Source organism: Podarcis muralis, chromosome 9 (genome assembly GCF_964188315.1).
Source record: "Podarcis muralis chromosome 9, rPodMur119.hap1.1, whole genome shotgun sequence".
NCBI classification, from domain to species: Eukaryota; Metazoa; Chordata; class Lepidosauria; order Squamata; family Lacertidae; genus Podarcis; species Podarcis muralis.
Window position 1 is genome coordinate 76601741 of NC_135663.1, and position 22917 is coordinate 76624657.

At 48.2% G+C, this 22917-nt stretch overlaps 1 protein-coding gene across 1 annotated transcript in view; it reads left to right on the forward strand.

Annotated features, from left to right (window-relative positions):
- Positions 1–201: 201 nt before the first annotated feature.
- The window catches only part of CCDC33 (coiled-coil domain containing 33), a 110641-nt gene continuing 87925 nt past the window's right edge, over positions 202–22917 (forward strand). The window contains exons 1-5 of the mRNA XM_028743828.2: positions 202–330; positions 11737–11846; positions 16531–16632; positions 18630–18721; positions 19916–20036. Of these exons, the coding sequence (XP_028599661.2) occupies positions 303–330; positions 11737–11846; positions 16531–16632; positions 18630–18721; positions 19916–20036 (453 nt within the window). The 5' untranslated portion in view covers positions 202–302. The remainder of the gene's footprint in view (positions 331–11736; positions 11847–16530; positions 16633–18629; positions 18722–19915; positions 20037–22917) is intronic.

Consider the following 22917-nt stretch of genomic DNA (forward strand, 5'->3'; position numbering starts at 1 on the left):
AGGCTTCGAATGGCGCTCAGTGGGTGACCTTGAGTCAGCCACTACCTTCTCTCAATCTCACCTACCTCACAGGGATTAAATGAAGTGGGGGAGATCTATGCACACCACATCAAGCTCCTTTGAGAAAAAAGGTGGTCAATGCAATAAGTGAACAAACTCAGCTTTGAAGTCACGACTCCTCTTCTGTTTCTCCTAGAAAAACCACCTCGGATGAAGACAGCAAGCAGCCAGCCCAGGGCGTGACTCACGTGGCTGCCCAGCCAACCCACAGACCGATCTGGGAGGAGACAGTGACTGTGGAAATGAACAAGGAGAAGGCAGGAGAAGAAGGTGTGCAGTGCAGGAAAGGGCCACAAGGCGCTCTCCTCTTGGGGTGGGAGGCCCTCTAATGTAGTAGCTTAGGCCCAGGCTATATTGCTTTTAAGGGACGCGGGTGGTGCTGTGGGTTAAGCCACAGAGCCTAGGACTTGCCGATCAGAAGGTTGGTGGTTCGAATCCCCACGACGAGGTGAGCTCCCGTTGCTCGGTCCCTGCTCCTGCCAACCTAGCAGTTCAAAAGCAGGAAGTGCAAGTAGGTACTGCTCCAGCGGGAAGGTAAACGGCGTTTCCGTGCGCTGCTCTGGTTTTGCCAGAAGCGGCTTAGTCATGCTGGCCACATGACCCGGAAGCTGTACGCCAGCTCCCTCGGCCAATAAAGCGAGATGAGCGCCACAACCCCAGATTCGGCCACGACTGGACCTAATGGTCAGGGGTCCCTTTACCTTTACCTATATTGCTTTTAACACTCTTTGTTTTACTTCTGTCAATGTGACTGTTGATGCATATTCTACCACACAAGGCTGTGCGTGGCTAACAGAAAAGCTACTGCATGCCAAGACACACCCTGCCGCTCCTAGTAGCTCACACCAGAGCAGAGGCAACAGACCTCTGGCCCACAGGCTGCTCAGCCCCTCAGGCCTCCCCAGTTTGGTCCACGAGGCCATTTCAGCCAAGCCACGTATATGAAGCCAGGCAAAGGCAGGGCTGAAAGGGGCTTTGCAGGCATGACACATTAGCTAGGTCTGCAAAGCCCCTTGCCCAGCACTTCCCAACCACCAGGAACAAATCAGCAGTGCTGCCTGCATTGCAGTGGGTGGATTCTATGATTCTGAGTTACTTTGGAAAGAAAGTAAAGGTTCCACTTTTTTTTGCAATCTCTCTTATTACAAATTTTGAAATAAAAACAGCGAACAATAAAAGGGTTTCCATAAGTTCTGAGAAAAGACATTCAGTTCGATAACATTGTCAGAGGTTCAGACAGAAAGGGATCTCTCCAGAAAAAATATGGTTTCTGTGTCCCATTTCTTCCTTTCTCAAGAGCATAACAAATTAACAGGTGCAAAAAGCACTCACTCTTACAAGGAAGCAGTTTCTATTCAAAGTGTGTTGTTGAATGCAAACTCAATTCTCTGTAGACACTAGAGTAAGAATTGCACCGAACACAGAAGCCTCACCTTCAGTCTCTACAGGCCCCACTTCCTATTAACACCAGCTTCTGAGATTTCCCTGGCATCAAATGTTGTTGTTTAACACTGGAGAAAGATGGCGGCATGAGCATTGTGCTAGAGGCACTCCGGCTGTAAGCACGGGTGAAAAGGTAGCGCCTTAAAAGCCTGCTGAGCTTGTTTGACAAAAATGAGCACGTGGGAATGGAGAGTCTGTGACCTTCCAGATATTGCCGGACTCCCGCTGGCCCCCAGCTAGCATGACTAGTGGTTATGGATGATGGGTACTGGAGTCCCATAGGGCCAGAACCCTGCTTGTTCAAAAAGGAAAGCAGAGATCCTTTGGGTATTGAATCTTTCAGCTGACACAGAATTGCACGCACCTACACACACTCACACAGAGAGAGGAAGACAGAGACAGTCATCTCCCAGCTCAATTATCTATCTGATGGGGAAATGATTGTTGATAATTTTTACATTTTTCCAAGGCAGTGGCCATGTGCCCTGGTGACTTTATCTTGATCGTTCCAAGCTGAGCAATGTTATGTGGGTAATTGTAGCAATGCTAATGGCATTAGCGCCCGCAATTAGATTATTGCCAGACTCTGGCGAAACAAAGCCAGTGGCAGCCAGACAACCCACTCCTCGTAATTCCATTACAGCTGTTGCTTAAGTGAAATAAAGCAGCGCTTGATGTACTCCTCTACCTAACCTAGCCTGGAATGATTGAGAGAGACAAGAGTCTGTATTCTTTCAGGGTCAGACCCTTAAATGGTGCAAATCAAATTCAGATGAGCCGTTCATTTACACAAGCCGGAATATATATAGAGAGTACAGTATTTGTAACAAAGGGGCTGACTTACTTGAGGTGTATGCGGAAATCCTAGCAGTGGCTCACCCTCTTCTCTGAAAATAGCAAGCCCCTAGTGAAGGTGTGTGTGTGTGTGTGTGTGTGTGAGTGAGAGAGAGAGAGAGAGAGAGAGAGAGAGAGAGATTTCAGTTTAGCCCTAAACCAGGCCCTCCAGATGTTTTGGGACTACAGTGGTACCTCAGGTTAAGAACTTAATTCGTTCTGGAGGTCTGTTCTTAACCTGAAGCACCACTTTAGCTAATGGGGCCTCCTGCTGCCGCCTCGCTGCCAGAGCACAATTTCTGTTCTCATCCTGAAGCAAACTTCTTAACCCAAGGTATTATTTCTGGGTTAGCGGAGTCTGTAACCTGAAGTGTCTGTAACCTGAAGTGCCTGTAACCCAAGGTACCACTGTACAATTTCCAGCATCCCTGACCACTGGTCCTGTTAGCTAGGGATGAGGGGAGTTGTAGTCCCAAAACATCTGGAGGGCCAAGTTTGGCCAAGCCTGCCCTGAGCCAGTGTGGTGTAGTGGTTAAGAGCGGTAGTCTCGTAATCTGGTGAACCGGGTTCGCTTCCCCGCTCCTCCACATGCAGCTGCTGGGTGACCTTGGGCTAGTCACACTTCTCTGATGTCTCTCAGCCCCACTCACCTCACAGAGTGTTTGTTGTGGGGGAGGAAGGGAAAGGAGAATGTTAGCCGCTTTGAGACTCCTTAAAGGGAGTGAAAGGCGGGATATCAAATCCAAACTCTTCTTCTTCTTCTCAAAGCAAACTCCCCAAAGGCTTGTTTCTCTTTCAGAGCAACCTGAAAGCATTTTGCTCTCTGAGGCAGAGCTGCAAATGGTGAGCCCACCCACCTACCCACCCCAGGAGCCACCAATGTTTTGGGGCCAGTTAGCACATTTGTAATCTTGAGAGAGTCCCCTGGGCACCAGTCAAAAACATGTCTGCCACAGGGGCACAGCATTACACCGAATGCCTGCAGCATCTAAAAGCACAGGAAAGGGGGACAGGACTGTGAAACAGTGTGAGCATGCTCTGCTCGCTCATATATAGAAGCATTTTGCGCCTCTCCTCTGTCCAGAATGGATGGGATGATGGGTGTGCAATCTTGGCATCCAGGGGTGTTTAAGTGGGACCGGGGTGTTTAATACAGGAGAGGCTGATCCTCTGCCAACAAGACCTGAGCTTGAAGAGCAAACATCTCTTGTGCATGGGGGATTTTGGCAGGGATATTTACCTATGTAGACTATTTGCAGCAGGTGCCCTGGGAGGTCCTGGGGAGCGCACTAGTGACCCCTGACACACAGCATCCAAGGCTAGTCAAGTGAATTTTGCCATCTGATGCAGAAAATTCCACAAAGCACCTCCCACCCCCTCTCTAGCAGGAAAAGCAGCAGCAATTATGATGAATTTAAAAGCCATTGGATGACCTTTTATGATGCCTGAAATCAGTAGGCTGAGGTGGCTGCCTCGTTCGCTTGATTGGGCCTTTACAGCAACGCAGGCTGTGTGGGATTCATTGTATTCTTTTGCAAAGGCGACCTTGGCAAAGCAGAAGTGGAATTATTCTGCCGTACAGAGAGGCTCTGTCCCTGGGCCAAGGGAAAGAGTGGATGAGGGGCCCAGCAGAGTCACAATAATCCCCCGCCCCGTGCCCTTTGACACAAGTGTAATAACCATAGTGGGCAGCCAACATCCCCGCAATTTTCTGGAGTGTGACTGAAGTCAGGGAGCAGCTTGAGTCTGTCGTGCATCAAGATGAGAAGAACAGAGGAGGGAGGGAATGTGAAAGAGAGGGGGAGAGTGTGGTGGGCAGGTTTGCTGGCAGATCATCAGCGGCAGATCATCAGCGGCTGATCAGAGGTCTATTCAGGTGCTGTTGCTTTGGTGATTCCCCCGCACCCTCCCCACACTGATGGGGTCACACCGAAAGCAAGCTGCTGTTATTGAAGAAGGATGTGCAGCTGGAGTCCTCCTTTGTCAAGCCTCCTGTGAGCAGAGTGACTTGAGGTACAAGAGATAATGAAGAGGGATGGGGATGAGACATGTTTGCCTCATGGAGACCATATTGAGGGAGGCACCAGAGCAACAGCTTTATCCAGACTTCAGACCAACAGCAGAGCCGGTGACTTCTAAATTGTCATTTAAAACAGACAGGAAGTTGCTGCCCCAATGCAGCAAGCTCCTCTTCCTCCCTAAAAAATAAATAAATCAGGATCTCCCCAAATTTCACTTCCTGTTCCTGCCCCCACCAAAAAAAACCACACAAAAATTGGGATAACCTGTGATTTTGGGTTACTGTGTACAGTTTTGGTTGCCTCACCTAAAAAGGATACAGTACTGCAGAATTGGAGAAGTTTCAGAATAGGGCAAGCAAGGGGGTGGAGTGACTCCCCTATGAAAGAAAGGTTGAGAGTTTGGGACTTTTTAGTTCAGAGAAAAGGCGAATAAGAGGCAACATGATAGAGGTTTATAAAATTATTTTTTTAAAAATCCAGAGCATGGAGAAAGTGGATAGAGAAAAGTTGTCCCTCTGTCCTAACTCTAGAACTCACGGACAGCCAAGGAGGCTGAATGCTGGAAAATGCAGGACAGATTAAAGAGATTACTTTTCTTAAACCATGGAACTGGCTTCCAGAGGAGTCAGGGTTGGCCACCTATGGATGGCTTTAAAAGAGAATTAGACACATTCCTGGGGAGAGGTCTGTTGATGGCTCCTAGCCAGGCTGGCTCTGTTCTGTCTCCACAGTTGGAGGCAGCAATGCTTCTGAATGCCAGATGTTGGAAACAGCTGGAAGGGGAGAGAAATCTTGTGACTGGGTCCTGCTTGCTGGCTTCTCTATAGGCAACTGCTCAGCCACTGTGAGAACAGGATGCTGGACTAGGTGGTCCACTGGCCTGATCCAGCAGACTCTTCTTGGGTTCTTATGCTCTTATTTTATGGGGGTTTGGGTCATCTGAGGACTACTGGCCATTTCCTACACAATGAAGTTACTTAACAAATAAGTCAAACGGTCCCTTCAAGAAAAATAGTAAGGTAAAGGGACCCCTGACCATTAGGTCCAGTCATGGCCAACTCGGGTTGCGGCGCTCATCTCGCTTTATTGGCCAAGGGAGCCAGCATACAGCTTCCAGGACTAAGCCGCTTCTGGCGAACCAGAGCAGTGCACGGAAACGCCGTTTACCTTCCTGCCGGAGTGGTACCTATTTATCTACTTGCACTTTGATGTGCTTTCGAACTGCTAGGTTGGCAGGAGCAGGGACCGAGGAACGGGAGCTCACCCTGTTGCGGGGATTTGAACCGCCGACCTTCTGATCGGCAAGTCCTAGGCTCTGTGGTTTAACCCACAGCACCACCCGCATCCCTACAGCCTGCTTATTCTCCTGCTCTTCTGTTTTTGGTGGTTAGCACTGATTATTTCTATTCTATGTGCCCTGTATTTAGAAGGTTCCTTCTCTGTTTGTGGATTTCATGTTCTGCTTTAGCAGGGCAAGATTAGCACATTATCAAGGTTCCCCTCCTTTCCCCCAACAACAAAAAGTGTATTCAGATAAATAAGTGTGAATTGTGGGGTAGATGGAGGAGAAAACAGATAAGGTTTCATGGTGGGGTCAGTCGATCTAATTGCAATAGGGCCACACTTTGCTGTACTGATGAGCTATGTTTATCTTAAGCAACAAGGCACCAACATTTACAGCACCTCCCAATAGCAATAGACTACAGTTCAGCACCAAGGACAGCAGCAGTGACAACTGGGTGCCCCTGAGGATATTAGGGCATTTTCACAAGCAATGCAAAGAATAACATGCCAGTGGAAGAGGGCTATTTTTAATCTCACGAGCCTTTTGCTCGATGCTTGTTGATTTCAGTTTAGAAATGTGGGAAATTCATGCCAACATTTTGCGGGAGGCGAGGGTCGCAAATCAAAGCAGGGGTGTGCAAACAAATGACTGGCCTCACTTCACACACTCTTTTTGCCATATTTTGCAGCAAGCCTTGTTGATGTGCTCATGAAAAGAGTTAAGTGAACTGCCTCCCATTGCTCACCCTCACACCTTAGTCCTTCATCACTTGAACACCTAGACTACTACTTCTTCTTCTTCTTCTTCTTCTTCTTCTTCTTCTTCTTCTTCTTCTTCTTCTTCATGATTTATGATTTATACCCCGCCCATCTGGCTGGGTTTCCCCCGCCACTTTGGGCGGCTTCCAACAGAACACTAAAATACAATAACCTATTAAATATTAAAAGCTTCCTTAAACAGGGCTGCCTTCAGATGTCTTCTAAAAGTTTGGTAGTTATTTTTTTTCCTTTGACATCTGGTGGGAGGGTGTTCCACAGGTTGGGTGCCACTACCGAGAAGGCCCTCTGCCTGGTTCCCTGTAACCTTGCTTCTTGCAGCGAGGGAACCGCCAGAAGGCCCTTGGCGCTGGACCTCAGTGTCCGGGCAGAACGATGGAGGTGGAGATGCTCCTTCAGGTGAAGAACTTCCCACCTCCCCCTTCTCCCAATTTCACCTGGTGGCGAAACAGGAATAGGAGTGGGGGCACCAGCCAGTTCTCCCTCCCCCACCCCATTTCTCCCTCGCACTGCTTGGATGCCTAGGAGAAAGCTGTCATAGCAGCATCCTGGGTGCAAGAAGCCTCAGGGATCACTAAGTTCAACATTCATCCATTCATTCATTTTACATTAGGGGAGACCCCCCAAAAAACCCCCCTAGAAATTAATAAAAGGTAGGATTTTGATTATTTGGAGTACTGAAAGGAAGATAATGTCATAGTCCTGTGCTGCTGGCCATGGCAGAGCTCAATGGAGGGAGAAGCCAGCCAACCAGTTGAGTCTCAGGGGGGTACTTGCCTGGAGGCAGAGGTTGTATACAAGGTCCACTCCAGTCCTAAGGTCAGGACTATCTCAGTTCACATAGTCAGACGATCTGGGGGTCAAGAAAGCTGAGGGTCCAAGGTCACGAGAAGTGAGAAGCTGCAAGGTCTGGTCAGGAATGAAGAATGTTGTTTCTGGCAACTGACTGAGGCTGGAGCCAGCTGGTTCTTATCAGGAGCAAGAAGGCTGATCAGGCTCCTTCAGGCTGCTGCTCAGCAGGTGAAGCTGACTCCTGGCCCATGACAGATTGGAGGCCAGTGGGAAAATACAGACTCAGCTTCCTTTCCAAGCCAGGGCCTCACCTGGGATAGAGGCACTGACCAGACAAAAGGTGTTGATGGCCCATCTAACAGGAATCTTGGGCCTGGACAGAAAGAGGTTGCCATGGTGATGGGGTGTGGGTTAGAAGTGACAGAAAGAGAGTGTCTTTAGAGCAAGGTATGCTGGGAGGAAGAAAGGGGAGAAGAAAGACTGGGATCCATCTTGGGCAGGCTGGCTGAAGGGAGGCTGGGAGAGAGGCCTTGGACTACAGGGCTGCACAGCTGTGGGGAACAAGTCCCTCTTGAAATGACCCTGCTGTAAGATCTGGACTCCCTCCATGCAGACATAAGGTATAAATAGATGACTAAGCCATATTCCTTAAAACTATGGCAGTCTTCACTGTATCTCAAGTCTCCAGAGCAACACAGGACCCCATATGAGTGCCTGGTATCCCAGCCCCCCACCCTGGGATCTTGCTACTGCTCAACAGTGAGTGGGGATGGTGCCCAACTTTTGTAACAATATTTATATCCTATCTTTTCTCCAAGGAACTCAAGGTGGCACACACATCTCCCTCTCCACTGTATCCTCACAACAACCCTGTGAGGTAGTTTAGGCTATGAGACTGTGACTGCCCCTCCCTGGGGAAACTTTCCAGGCTTTTTATCATAGCATATGTTGGAGCTCTGGATACTGAAGATGCAGATCTGCCCCCATTCTTTGCAAGGAAGTTTGTGGAATAGCCTTGTCCAACCTCGCAGGGTCGGGTTTTGCAAAGTGTAAAACAAGGGAAATTAATAATAAAACCTTCTCTGTTCTTCACACTAGATGATGGTGATGGTGATTAGGAGATTCCTATACCAAATCTGATTAGGAGCAATGCTCAAGTGAGCTACCGCCCTTAATTGGTAACATTGATTTTTGCCTCATCTGCTTGAGAAACTCATCAGCCTTGATAAAAGCTATGAATGTACATTAGATTAGTTAATCAAGTTGAAGATCCCATGTGGTCGCTTTCAATTTGGATGCTGGTGGTATAGGAACATAGGAAGTTGGCGGGCGCCATGTCAGGCCAGGGGTCCGTCTGACAGAATTTTCCTCTCTAACAGACAGCAGTGCTTCATGGTTTCAGAGAGAGGCTCTTCACAGCCTACCTTGGTGATTCCAGAGATGGAATCAGGAGCCCTTTCCATGCAGAGGAAGGGCTCCACCGCTGAGCTGCACCCCACAGATAATTTTAATAAAGTCTTGGGGCAAGGGGTTCATTAGTTTTAAATGCATGGTGAGGATGTGGCATAAATTGTCCTTCTACCTTTCCTTTTTTTTAAAAAAATCATATTTATTGAAATTTTCAGAAAACAGAAAGTAAAGATAATACGATAATACGATAATATTTATTACGGCCATAGGCCCATACAGGTAAAAACAACACATAAGTGACAGCTTGTGCCTTGGGGAAAAGAAAAAAAAAAAAAACAGTCGCTAAAATACCACTATAACAATAAGTACTATAAGATGGAAAGGCATGCTACGCCTTAATTAGCTTGTAGCGCTCCTTGGCGTCGCTTTTGGGAGAGGACAGCGACCAGGAACCTAGCCACTTTCAGGGTTGTGTGGGAATCCTTATCCTGCAAGATTTGGGCAAGGTGGAATTTTGGTGGGGTACCCTCTAGTTTCTGTATGATTGATCCCAACAAATTTGCCCGTGGCACATTGAACAGGGGGCAAGTGAACATAATGTGCTGGAGCGACTCCGGCGTCACCTTATCACATTCGCACGTGGCAGGGACTTGGCCCTTTGAGAATCTATGTCTCAGGACATTGGAGGGGAAAACGTTGAACCTCGCTTTGGTGAAGGCCAGTCTATGGGCAACAGTCGAAAGGGAGGAGAGGTATGATGGAACGCAATAAGTTAAAGTGATACCAATGTTCTGGGGCGAACAAACACCTCCCCCCAGCGTATAATTTTGCTGCAAGTCGATGTCATCCAGTCTTTGACAGATCAGTCTTTGAGCAGTGATTTGATCTAGTTTTAGGGAATCTGAGGGAGAGATTCCATAGCTCAGGAGTTTGGCATGAATTTTACTAGTCCAAAGGCTGGAGAATTCATCTCGCCATAAGCATTGGACAAGGTAATGATTTGGTAATCTATGCCACAATGATAACCAGTAATTGAAGACTTGCTTCCACAGGCAAGTTTCTAAGGATGCGATCTTCAATTCTAGTCGCATGGCTGCGTTGCTTACGCACAGGGGGAGCGTAAGACAAAAACAGAATGCATTTAAAACCTTATTTTCATTATCCACTTTCTGGGACTCCCCCCCCCCATCCCTGCCATATTCCCCTTTCATATCGTTAGCTCAACAAGCTCTCCCTCCTAATTTAAACTTAGTTTATTTAGCCCAAGATTCAAATTTAAGCTTATACAGTCCTCGTCATTACCCTTGATAAAAAGCAAAAATTCTCTCCCCAAGGTCCCCCCCATTTTCCTTCCACGAATTCCCTTTTTTTTAAAATAAAAACACCCAACAAAATATATAAAGAAAAACAATATAAAGATATAAAAAGATAAAAAGTATATAGAAAAAAGAATTCAAAAAATAGTTGCAAGCCTTTGGATTCTAGTTCTCCCCCCCCCCTTCCCCGGTTTGAGTTCCCCCTGTCCACCAATCTATGTTGTCTGCCTGGAATTCTTAAATCCATAATCAGATTTTTCCCCCAGTCCCTTGCCAATTTTTTTTTTTAAATTTAAAGTTATTTTTATAGTATTTAACTTCAAATCTCCAATCTTTGGTCTTTAAGGCTCCCCCCATTGTTCTTTCCATGTTGTAGTCCAGTTTCATCTTGTTCCGCTGCTAAAGCGTTCTAATTCAGAAGTTTAGTAACTCTACAGGGGATTTTGTGTCCCTTCCTTTCTTCAATAGAAAATTCTATTGTCTCCTTTAATGTAAACACCCCTGTAGACATAATACTGTTTCAGTTTTGCAGCTTTCCCAGAAGATAACCAGTCCTGTAAAGTTCCGAAGGTATTTTTCCACTTACGACCATCTTTGTAATGTCCCGAAACTCCTCTAGGGGGATTGTTATAACTTTGTTTCCTCTAGTCCAAAAGTCTAGTTGTTATTCCATATTTTCGCCATTTTGTATCCGAATCTTAGCAAATTGTAACAAATTTAACCAGCAAAGTCCTCAAAACAGAGTCCTCTTTAAATTTTTCCGGCTTTGACAGCTACTTTGACAGCTGTCAGAGTCTCCGTCTCTTTTCACCAGGCTCTCTCTCCAATCGCCCCGGTTCCCGGGGGGGGGGGTTACGTTTTCCTTCTCCCTCCACTCTTCTCCTCCAGCACAGTTTCTTGTAGTTTCCCATCGTGAAATTCTTGGTTTTTATCGAAAATACAGTTCTTTCGAGACCTTGGTTGCCCGGTCCTTGTTTTAGAATGTTTACAGTAGGGAGGGGGACTGACTTCCTTTTTGGATACCCCCCCCCCCGCTCGTACCAAATCTGAAAAAAATTCATTTTTTTCTCCTTTTAAACCCGCTTTTCCAAATTACTCACGGGTTGTTGTTAAAAGTCCGAATTCTCAATGGAAGAAGTCAGCGCTCTCCGCCGGATGGCATGCAGCTTCGCTCGGCAGGGCTAGCAGAGGACTCAAAGCACCGCGCCTCTCCCCGGCACCCGATCCGTAGCCTTTAAAAAGGCTCCTTCACGAGTCGGGAGGGCGCTAGCGGTGCCAGCCGAGTCACCATGTCCACGGCCTCCGTGGCCGTGGGTTTTAAGGGTCCCCGCGTCGCCGGCGCGGTAAGACCCAGCCCCTGCCGAGCAGGCTCCCTCCGGAGCTCGGAGGGAGTCCGCCATTCGGCGATGGCGCCAACCCGGAAGTCCTGTCCTTCTACCTTTCCTAAAGTCAACCTATAAATAGTCAGTGCAGTGTGATGGTTAGTGTCTGGTTAGGACCTGGGAATCCAGGGTTCAAATCCCAACTCAGTCATGAAGCTTATGGGTGACCTTGGGAGCCAGTCTCTGCCTCTCCCAGCCTAACCTACCTCACAGGGTTGTTGTGGGGATTAAATGAGGAAAGAGAGAACCATGTGCTCTTTGGGGAAAAGGTGAGATGCAAAAGCAATGCAATGCAGTGTTCTGCTTCACTGTTCTGATAAAAATAATTGAAAATCCCCTCCTGCTTGGTGCACATTGGCCCTGAGGGATTTTAATTACATGTGCTAATGAGTCTGCCTCCTTTTCTTTCTTTTCCAGGGATCTCCCTGATCGTGGCCGACAAAGACACCAAAGAGATCTTGGCCAAATACATCATCCCTGTGAAGTACCTGCAACCCTTTCACCACTACCACTGTGCCCTAGTGCTGGTAAGCCACATCCCACAATCTGCTCCCATTATCTGCCTGGCTGTCCAACCATGGGCATATGTACCATTGGCTTCTCAGCCCACACCTAACTTAAGGTTCAGAAAGGGCAAGTTGTGCCATCACCATAGGCCTAGACGATTGTGGAAGACATAGATGGTTGTTCACATGTTTGGTTGCTGGGTTCCATTCTCTCTGGCCATTAACCAAGCTCACTGGAGGCGATGGGAGTTGGAGTTAAGCCATGTCTGGAAGGCTGCAGGTTCCCCACCTCTGTTCAGAGAGCATCCTCCTCCTCTGGGAAGCTGCCCACATGCTTTGATGGTTGGGGGAGGCAGACTGGGGTGCAGAGCCTCAGATCCTGGGGGTCAAATGTGACCCTTCAGGCCCCTCTGTCTGACCCTTGGAGCTCTCCCCAGGCCAAAGCTCAATTACTGTGCTTTGCACACACCCCTCCTTGACCATTTTTTAGAATATGTCTGCTAATGCCTCTTCTTTTTTGGATGGAGGTTAGAGAGGGGAGTAGGAGTGTGTGCACACAGTTGCCTGCCAGGCCAAGTTAAATGGGGCATGAGTTCCAGTGCCCACTTCTGCCTTGTTGACTCATCCGTGACTGGCCTGTGGTCCTCAGAAAGTTGCCCAGGCAGGAATGTGGCTCTTGGGCTGGAGAAGGTCCCCACCCCAGGCTTGGATGATCTATGCAAGCAATCTAAAGGCCTGGCCTGTATGTGCCCTGATAGGTTGCTATCCATCTTCAAAGATGGATTGCCATGAATAAACAAGTGCTTTACTGTAGAGAGGGGGAAACTGGGACGCGGGTGGCGCTGTGGTCTAAACCACTGAACCTTGGGCTTGCCGATCAGAAGGTCGGCGGTTCGAATCCCCGTGACGGGGTGAGCTCCCGTTGCTTGGTCCCTGCCCCTGCCAACCTAGCAGTTCGAAAGCACGTCAAAGTGTGAGTAGATAAATAGGTGCTGCTCTGGCGGGAAGGTAAATGGCGTTTCCGTGCGCTGCTCTGGTTTTGCCAGAAGAGGCTTAGTCATGCTGGCCACATGACCCGGAAAAACCGTTCCTGAGTGGACTTAACTGTCAGGGGTCCTTTACCTTTACCTTTAGGCATGTCTGTCTGGCCCTCAGGGCTCCCTCCAAGTTGCCAGCCTCTCACTTGCTCTGCTTTGCACCCTCCTTGAATATTTTTGCCTGGCCTCAAGCTCTGATAGTGCCTCTTGCTTGCACAGATGGACAACAGGGAGGGCTGTGTGAGAATATTAGTGTATGTTGCTCCACCCACTTTTGCTTGTGGATCCACACACCACTGTGGATAAGGGAAGTGTGGATGAGCCCTGATTCTACTGCATGGAGAAGAGAAGATGTTGCTTAAGGGAGTTCTCACCTAGCCTCTTCCTTGATTTGCTGTGTTCCCATTTGTTGGGAATTTTTCTGACACAGAGGACTATTTCAAATGCACCATCTGTCTTTCGAGACAGTCTTCTTCTCACCTCTGGAGGAGGCATCTTTACTTTCCCCGTATGTTGGGATCCAACCTCCTCCTGTTGTTGTTGTTTAGTCGTTTAGTCGTGTCCGACTCTTCGTGACCCCATGGACGCACGCCAGGCACCTCTGTCCTCCACTGCCTCCCTCAGTTTGGTCAGACTCATGTTTGTAGCTTCGAGAACACTGTCCAACCATCTCGTCCTCTGTCATCCCCTTCTCCTTGTGCCCTTCATCTTTCCCAACATCAGGGTCTTTTGCAGGGAGTCTTCTCTTCTCATGAGGTGGCCAAAGTCTTGGAGCCTCAGCTTCAGGATCTGTCCTTCCAGTGAGCACTCAGGGATGATTTTCTTCAGAATGGAGAGGTTTGGTCTTCTTGCAGTCCATGGGACTCTCAAGAGTCTCCTCCAGAACCAGAATTCAAAAGCATCAGTTCTTCAGCCATCAGCCTTCTTTATGGTCCAGCTCTCACTTCCATACATCACTACTGGGAAAACCATAGCTTTTACTATACGGACCTTTGTTGGCAACCTCCTAATTCCAGGCTTACAGACTACATTCTACAGCAGCCTCACTCACAAGAAAACGTTTTGTTGAAGTTCACTGGGGTCAGGCCCAGGAAATCTTTATGCAAAGGCAATAATCCGTGATGGGAAAATGTTTCAGGTTTTCAAAGCCTGAGAAGTCAGAAGGATGTGCTCGAGTGAATGTGGTAAGCCAGAGCCCTGGGGTCCCTTTAAGAGAGGGGAAGGGCCATCATCTGCTTTGCCTGGGTTTTTGCTCTGACATCTCCAGGTAGGATGGAGTGAGACCTCTTGTCTGAAACCCTGGAGAGCCATTTCCAGTCAACATAGATCAAGCTGGTCTGAGCCAGGCTGCATTCACATGGCAGTTTACAGTCAGGGGGGAAACAATGCTGTCCAGGGTTGTAAAGACTGCGGAAAGAATAATTGGGTGCACTCTTCCCACCTTGGATCAAATCTATGCTTCCAGGTGTCATAGGAAAGCTGCAGAGATAGTGCAGGATAGTACGCACCCCGGAAATGATCTCTTTCAGCTTCTGCCTTCTGGAAGAAGGTAAAGGTAAAGGGACCTCTGACCATTTGGTTCAGTCGCGGATGACTCTGGGGTTGCGGCGCTCATCTTGCTTTATTGGCCGAGAGAGCCGGCGTACAGCTTCCAGGTCATGTGGCCAGCATGTCTAAGCTGCTTCTGGCGAACCAGAGCAGCACACGGAAACGCAGTTTACCTTCCCGCCAGAGCAGTACCTATTTATCTACTTGCACTTTGACGTACTTTCGAACTTCTAGGTTGGCAGGAACAGGGACCGAGCAACGGGAGCTCATCCCGTCACGGGGATTCGAACCGCCGACCTTCTGATCGGCAAGTCCTAGGCTCTGTGGTTTAACCCACAGCACCACCCGCATCCCCTTCTGGAAGAAGGTACAGGGTTATAAAGACTAGGACTAGCCACCTGAGAAACAGTTTCTATCCAAATGCGATTTCGGTTTTAAATGCAGTGTAAGGTGGTTTCTGTAGGAGTACATACATCATATCAGCCTGCTGGATCAGGCCAAGGGCCCACTGAGTCCAGCATCCTCTTCTCACAGGGATCAGCCACATGCCCACTATGGGAATCTAGGAAGCAGGACCCAGTCCCAAGAGCAGCTCTCTGCCCTCCTGGGGCTTCCAGCAACTGGCGCTCAGAAGTGTTGCTGCCTCCTTCTGTGGAGGGCAGAGCAGAGCCATGTTGGCCAGCAGCCAACAATAGCTTTATCCTCCATGAACTTGTCTAATCCTCTTTTAAAGCCATCTACGCTGGTTGCCCTTGCTGCCTCCTGTGGGAGGGAGTTCCGTGTTTGTACTCTGGGAAGAAGGCCTTTCTTTGAACTGTCCTGAACCTCTCCCATCTCTGTAATACAGTATCCTCTTTTAGGTGAGACAACTGGAACGGAACACAGTGAAGCCTCTTCTGGAACCGTAGTGGAATATAGTGCAAGTTTAGGACTCTTTTCCGCTTTATGTGCTTCCAGAAGAAAATCCATATGGGCCCCAAAGTCCTACCCTCACAGCACCCCTGAACCTGGGACCTTTGGAACTGCTCGATTGGGGAGGATGGGGCCCTGCCTTCCCCATCTGCCCTCAGCCAGCTCCCACCTGCCTACTGCCTACTTACTGTACATCTGGTCCAGGGTATAGCAGTGGCTATCAGCTTCTTCCTCTCCCCCAGACTCAATTGCTGTCCTTGTAGGGAGGAGGAGGGGGACAAACCTAAAACTCATCAGCTCTGTGTAAGATGGGCTTGTCTTCCTCTGCCTCAGAAGGAGCCGCTGCATCCTGGGCGGGTGTGGGGGAGAGGATTTCTGCATTTTTGTGAAGGTTTCACGCAGCGCAGAATGTAACGCCTGTTAATTTCCTCCCTCTCTGCATTAAAAACCTGACCTTTATTCCATACGCCATTTCCCCTCATTTGAGCAGTGATTTTTAAGGAGAGTGCTTGTATTGATGAGGTAATAATGATTAGCTGTCTTGTGGTGTGATTGCTCCAAAGTCCATTTGCAGACTCCAGTGGCCCCAAGATTAGCTTTCCATGCGGTTCTTTGTGTTTCTCTGGCTGATTTATTCATGATCCCAAACGGTCATCCAAAGCTGCTGGTGGCCCCAAGCACGGCTGCTTTACTCACATTTAAGAATCTGTAGGGGGTCACCATTTTGTGGCAAGTCTGCTTATGGGTTTGGGTCAATGGGAAGAAAGGGCAGCCCCTCCCAGCCCTCAGTTCAGTGTTGGTGCTAGGAATTGTAGCGGCACTGGGAATCATAGCTCTGTGAGAGGCAGACTAAAGATCCCAGGACCCTTTGGGGGAAACAGCGTGTTTTAAATGTATAACGTGTACTCAGCCCTCGCCTCTTTTCTCTGCTGATCAAAACATTATTTACTTTTCCCACAGAGGTTGGTGGCAGGTCTTCCTGGGCTGCGAAATGTTTAAATGCCAAAGGGGAAAGATTGATGACATTGATCTTTCTAGACAGGGCACTCCAGAGGACAATGGGCTTTAATTATCAGCCTGCAGTTATGGCTGCTCAGGGCCAACACAGAGTAATCTGGACTCTTGAGAAACTCTTGGTTTGTTGCCTCATTTGCTTGCTCTCTCTCCATTCCCATTTCACCTTAAGCATTTCGTTCTTTCCCGAACAGCCTAGGAAGAAGGACCCAGCGGGGACCAAGCTGCATGTCACCATAATCCGCAAAGGCAGTCTCATCCCCCGCTACCCTGGAATGAATTACACAGGCTTGGAGGTAAGGCTCAGGCCGGCAAATCCAAAATGGTGGGCGAGGTGGCATTGGCGAGCTTTGGGTGGCACCAGGCCAGTGCCAAGACCTTTGGGGTCATATGCCCCACAAGTGCCTGCGGCTGCAATCCTGTTTCTGCTGACCAAATGGATTGGCGACAATTTCAGAACACACAAAGGTGGGGAATTTTCACACAGCATGTGGTGACTTTAAATGAATGGAAACTAATTAATTAAGAAGGGTGTTGACTTGCTGGAATATGTGCAGAGGACAGTGACTGAGATGATCAAGGGTCTGGAATGGATGGATCCTTTCCCTTCCTACCTCCTTTCACCTCTCACCTCTCCCAGTTTCTATCCCTGCTTGCTAGAGATCCTTTCTCGATTAATTTTGTTGTATTGGTGGAAATGAGAAAGTGAAGGAATAGGAGGAAACTCTCCTCCATCAGGAATGATTGCTTTTAAGGTACCTTTTAAAAACACCAAACTTAATATTGTTACATAGCACCCCAGACTCTGAGCAGTGAGAATTTCCAGAGGTTCCAGCACTCACTCTGGGTTTTGTCTCCTTGAAAGGAAGGTCGATGGAGACTGTGGTGTCTTTAGGATAGATTGTTTTATTTGCAAATATATACAACCTGAGCATAACATGGGCGGGCTCACAGCACAACCCCCCCCCCCCGATTCTGCTCCTCCGTTAGTTGCATTTGGCCATGTTGGCTGGGGTTGATGGGAGCTGAAGCCCAACAATATTTGGAGGATGCCACCTGATCAGGAGAGCTTAACGGGGAGGGAGACAATATTACAGATGACAGGGGATAATACTGGTACTGGTGAAAATAGCTTGATTGATGCATAGGAAACTGAGGTGGTACCCCAGAAACCTGATAAAGGCCAGGAAAATGCAAGAAGGAAGGGAATGACTCATGGTTTCAGTTGTTTCTATACTAATACTCAGAGTATGGGAAACAAGCAAGATGAATTTGAACTCTTGATGCAAAGTGGCAAATATGACCCTAATAGGCATTACTGAAACCTGGTGGGGTGGTACTAATGATTGGAATGTAGAAATTGAGGGGTATAACCTGTTCAAAAGGAATATACCAAGCAGGCAGGGAGGGGGGAATAGCAGCATTATACATAAAGAATATGTGCACTTGTGATGAAATCCATGACCTGGAGCATGGAACACCATGGAAAACAGATTGAGGGCATATGGGTAAAAATTGTGGGAGAGGGAAGCAACAGGGACCTTACAGTGGTGTCAGCTATGGACCGCCAAGCCAGACTGAAGACTTGGGTGATGCCTTCCTGGAGCAGATTGCCAAACATTCAAAAATGAGAGATATAGTAGTTACAGGAAACTTCAACTACCCTGATATCTGTTAAACTCTGCCAAGAATATAAGGTCCAAAAAATTTATCCCTTGCCTTGCTGACAATTTCATTTTTCCAAAAGATGGAAGAAGCAACAAGGGGATTGTCTATCTTGGACCTGGTCCTCATCTACAGGGAAGAACTGATTAATGAAGTGGAAGTACTGTAAACCTTGGGAGGAAATGATGATCAGGTCCTCTTGGGTTTCATGACCCAGAGGCAAGGGAACTGAGTGTGGTTGGACATGCACTCTAGACTTGAAAAAGGCTGGTTTCAAAAAGCTTAAGGAACTGCTGGGTGAGCACTCATAGCTAGAAATACTCAAAGAGAAGGGAGTACAAGATGGATCAGAGTTTCTTAAATGTGAAATATTGAAGGCACAAGGCAGACAATTCTAACAAGAAAGAAAAGTGGGAGGCATCTAAAGAAACCAGTGGCTGCATAAGGAGCTTACAGATGAGATGAGATGTAAGAAGAAATAAGAAATGGAAGAAATAAGAAGTTATGAGAAGTCAAAGATGCTAAGAGGTAACATTTAGGGCAGAAGTGAGGGGAAGGGTTGATGACTGTGAACCTGTGTTAAGAGCAGAAACAGGTCTTTAGTAATCATTGTTCTCTCTGATTTCAGGTATTCCTCAAGGGGATCAATGAGCCTCTGGAACAACCCGACGGCACTGTCTTAGCCGTTGGCCGGATAGTGAGCAATATCAAAGATTACATGTAAGTGGGGAGACATCACAACAGGCTGCTAAGAATAGAATCAAAGAACTGTAAAGTTGGAAGGTACCCAAAAGCGTCATCTAGCCCATGGGTCAGCAAACTAAGGCTGAATCCGGCCCAATTGCCTTCTGGATCCGGCCCACAGACAGTCCAGGAATCGCCGCGTGAATCAGCATGGATCTGATTTCGATTGTCCAGGCTGCACCATTCCCCCCCCTCACACACCACAGCGGCGCCTCCTCCCTCCCTCCTCCTGGCTTCTCCCTGCCCTGCCTAGAGGAGGAAGGGGGCTGGGCTTTCTCGGTGCCAGCAGCAGCAGTGCTCGAGCAGCCACCATTTTAAACAGCCCCTCTCCAGAGCCCTTTCGTGCGCTGCACATCGTCCCTCATTCATTTCCCCCCAAAAAATATAGTCTGGCCCCACACAAGGTCTGAGGGACAGTGGACCGGTCCCCTGCTGAAAAAGTTTGCCAACCCCTGATTTAGCCCAATCCCCTGCAATGCAGGAATTCCAGCTAAAGGCACATGAATGGGGGTGGGGGACGGGACAGGGCAGTCCTAGACATGTCTTAATCATAATCCTACGCATCTTTGCACAAGAGGACATAGATTCTGCCTTAGTGCAGATCCTACCAAACATCCCCGGTGAGCGAAAGAGAGCCACTCTCGGTCAATGTAGGCAACTAGCTAACTTGAACTTTCTGAACTGCAGCTGTCCAGAAATGAAAAACAAACCAAAATGCAGCCATTCGTCAGAAGTCACGCTCTCCCAAATATCGCAGTGCAGTTCTCCAGCCTGGTAGTGTTGGCAAAAATGCATATACTGAGATAACGTGCTCATACGAATGCACATATTGTGACTATAGCACACAAAAAATCGTTGTATTGGGGAAAACTGCTTTGCCAAGATGTGCATCCAAAAAGTTGTGTGTTAGGAGAAATGAGCACTAAAATGCTGGTGAATTTTTATGAAGACTATTTTTAAAAAGCAAATTGATGTGGAAATGTGGAGAAGTGAATTTAAGATGGAAGGAGCAAGAGAATTTGCAATGGATAGACTTTCCGACCCTTGCTTCTGAGGAAATGGGCCTAGAGTTGTGTTGTCTTTCTTGGACATCTGGCAATACATTTCTGAAGGTGTAGCTGCAAACAACCCCTAAAATTCCATTCTCCCCCTCCCTTCCTCCCTCTGAAGGAAAGAGATGAAGGCCCGGCCGCTTTATGCTCAGCCGGTCCCAGAGAAGGACATCACCTTCCCAGATCCTCCAATGGAGGCTTTTGAGGTCCCGCAAGTCACCAACCAAGGACACCCGCAGGTACTAGTCAAGTGTCGCTTGAAAGTTTTCTGCCTTGGGGAAGGACATAAGGAGAGACGGGGAGTCTGCTGAATCAGGCCAATGGCCAGCCCAGGCCAGCATCGTGTTCCCACAATGGCCAGCCAAAAGTATCCAGAGGTGGATTTAGGGCAGCACAACCAGTTCCCCCACACTGGGCGCTGAGTAAAGGAGGACACGGCAGAGCATCACACAGAATGCAAGGGCAGAAGTGGAGGGAGCTGGATTTTGGCCTCACACAGGGCACCACTGAAGTTTAAAAGACCAAACCCACCCCTGTGCATGGCCCATCTGTCCATTCATCCATATCCATATAGCCTGCCTTCTTTCTTTCTTTCCTTCCTTCCTTCCTTCCTTCCTTCCTTCCTTCCTTCCTTCCTTCCTTCCTTCCTTCCTTCTCTCTTGCTGTCTGAGCTTGGGGCTGCACAGAAAGAAGTGGAGGCCCCTGCCTGGGGCCCATGGCTAATGGGTTGCACAGTTGCATTGGAGAGGGTTGAATTGCTCTCCCCAGCATGAGTCACAGGCACGGCAGGAAGAAATGCTGATGGAGGGCCCTGAGTGTGCTTGCTTTGTTTGTTTTTGCTCTTCATCCACTTTGGAATTAGAGGGAGGATTTCAGGCTTGCTCACAGTACCTATCCCCATTTTCAGTTCCTCCAAAGCCTCTTCGTGGACCACATCTACCTTACCTCTTGCATCCCTTCCTGCCAAGATGAAGAAAGCTGCCATCCGAAACAGATTCCTTTTGGCTCCTACAACTTAAGAAACAGCCCCTCAGGGGATGAACCAGTGGGGAGGGGGGAAATTAGCCTAAAGAAGAAGACATTTGCAGCCAAGTCCCATCAAAAGGGGGTTCATCCTGATTCAGCTGACAGCCTCTTTGATGAGGCCTGGTGCCAAACAAAGCTGGCAAAAAGGAGGCAGGTTTGGCGGCATAAATGATTTAGCAGAGCCATCTGGGCTGAGAAAATTTATTCCTTTCGTCACATACACCCTGTTAATTTTCTTTAAAAGCCCTGATTGAATGTTGGTTTTAAAGAAGGCTTTTCAATTAAATGGCCCAGTGGAACTGGCCAGTCTCCCTTCTCAGCTCTTTTGCTGATTTGTTGTGTAGTATTAAAAAAAGCTACCTTTGCACTGATTGGCAGCAGCTATCCTGGGAGGTGCTGTGGTCTAAACCACAGAGCCTAGGGCTTGCCAATCAGAAGGTCGGCGGTTCGAATCCCCCGACGGGGTGAGCTCCCGTTGCTCGGTCCCTGCTCCTGCCCACCTAGCAGTTCGAAAGCATGTCAAAGTGCAAGTAGATAAATAGGTAAACTCCGGCGGGAAGGTAAACGGTGTTTCCATGCACTGTTCTGGTTCACCAGAAGCAGCTTTGTCATGCTGGCCACAGGACCTGGAAGCTGTCTGCAGACAAACGTCGGCTCCCTCAGCCAGTAAAGCGAGATGAGCACCGCAACCCCAGAGTCACCCGCGACTGGACGACTTTGGTCAGGGGTACCTTTACCTTTACCTTTTTGTTGTTGCGTCAGCTTGCAAACAGCCTCATGTGTAGCAATACACAATGCACAATCTGCAATTGTGCAATACAGCAATGCACAATCTGAATGTGAAATGAAATGAAATGAAATGAAATGAAAAATGCAATGAATATGTGCAACAGTGCTGGAGGGCTATTGCCAGGTTCTGGGTTCCAATCCTCGCCACCTCCAGGTGGGGCTGCGACTCTGCTCAGCCTGAAACCCTGGAGAGCTGCTGCCAGGCAGTGTAAACCATACTGAGCTCAATGGACCAAGGATCTGACTCTGTATGAGGTTTCCTCCTACCCTTTAAAAGCCCCACTTTCCTTACAGGAAAGCCAGTGATTTTGTTCCTTTTCCCAGGGCAGGCAGGGCTATATCTTCATTTTAGCCTTGGGATCAGACTGATTCGTAATGGGAGGTTAGGGTACTCTCTTCTTAAGGGACAACTTCTGAAAGCTGCTATCTCTTATTTAGCCTCAGAAGCAAGAGGAGGGTTTAGAGAAGCAAAAGACAAGAACGCAACACCTCCACCCCCAACCCAGTGTGGTTTGCTTTACATACCATAAATCATGCTTGCCGTACACAGGGTTGCATTTAGCAATTGAATTACAAATTAATCCGCGGAGGGAATTGAACTGTCATGGTATTTCCTCCCCCTTCCTCCCCCCTCTCTTCCCTATGTGCTTTTTGGCAAGCCATTTAACTCCTTGGTGCACAACATGGGCTGAACATACTTATGGCTAGAGGGCATGCAGTGGGGTCCCTTATAAATAGAGTACAGGGCACAATTAGCAGTCCAAACATTGCGCTCCTTGCACGAGTTTTGGAAATAGTGGCCAGTTTTACTCTAAGCTTTGCTCCAGGGGAGCTGAACTTAAAGTCCCTTTCTAAAGACTGTTGTTACGCCTCTTGCATTCTTTAATGCCAAGCCCAGCCCACTTTGCCATCTCTGCGTTTTTTATTCAGTGCTTGGGGGGGTGTCTTGGGGTTGGGACTGCATGTGCTCACAGTGCCCTCCTCCGGCACATTCAGGTCCCCCCCAACCTGGACATATGCTCACTGGGGCAGATTTGCATATACAGTGGTACCTTGGTTTGCAACCGTTTTGGATTACAACCGTTTTGGATTACAACCACGTCAAACCCGGAAGTGTATGTCCCTTTTTTTTTTGGATTACAACCAATTTCGTTTTTGGAGGCCCCATTGGCGAAAGCACGCCTTGGGTTACAAACTGTTTTGGTTTACAGTCATACCTCATGTTACGTTTGCTTCATGTTACGTTTTTTCAGGTTGCATTCCGCGGCAACCTGGAAGTACCGGAAAGTGTTACTTCCAGGTTTC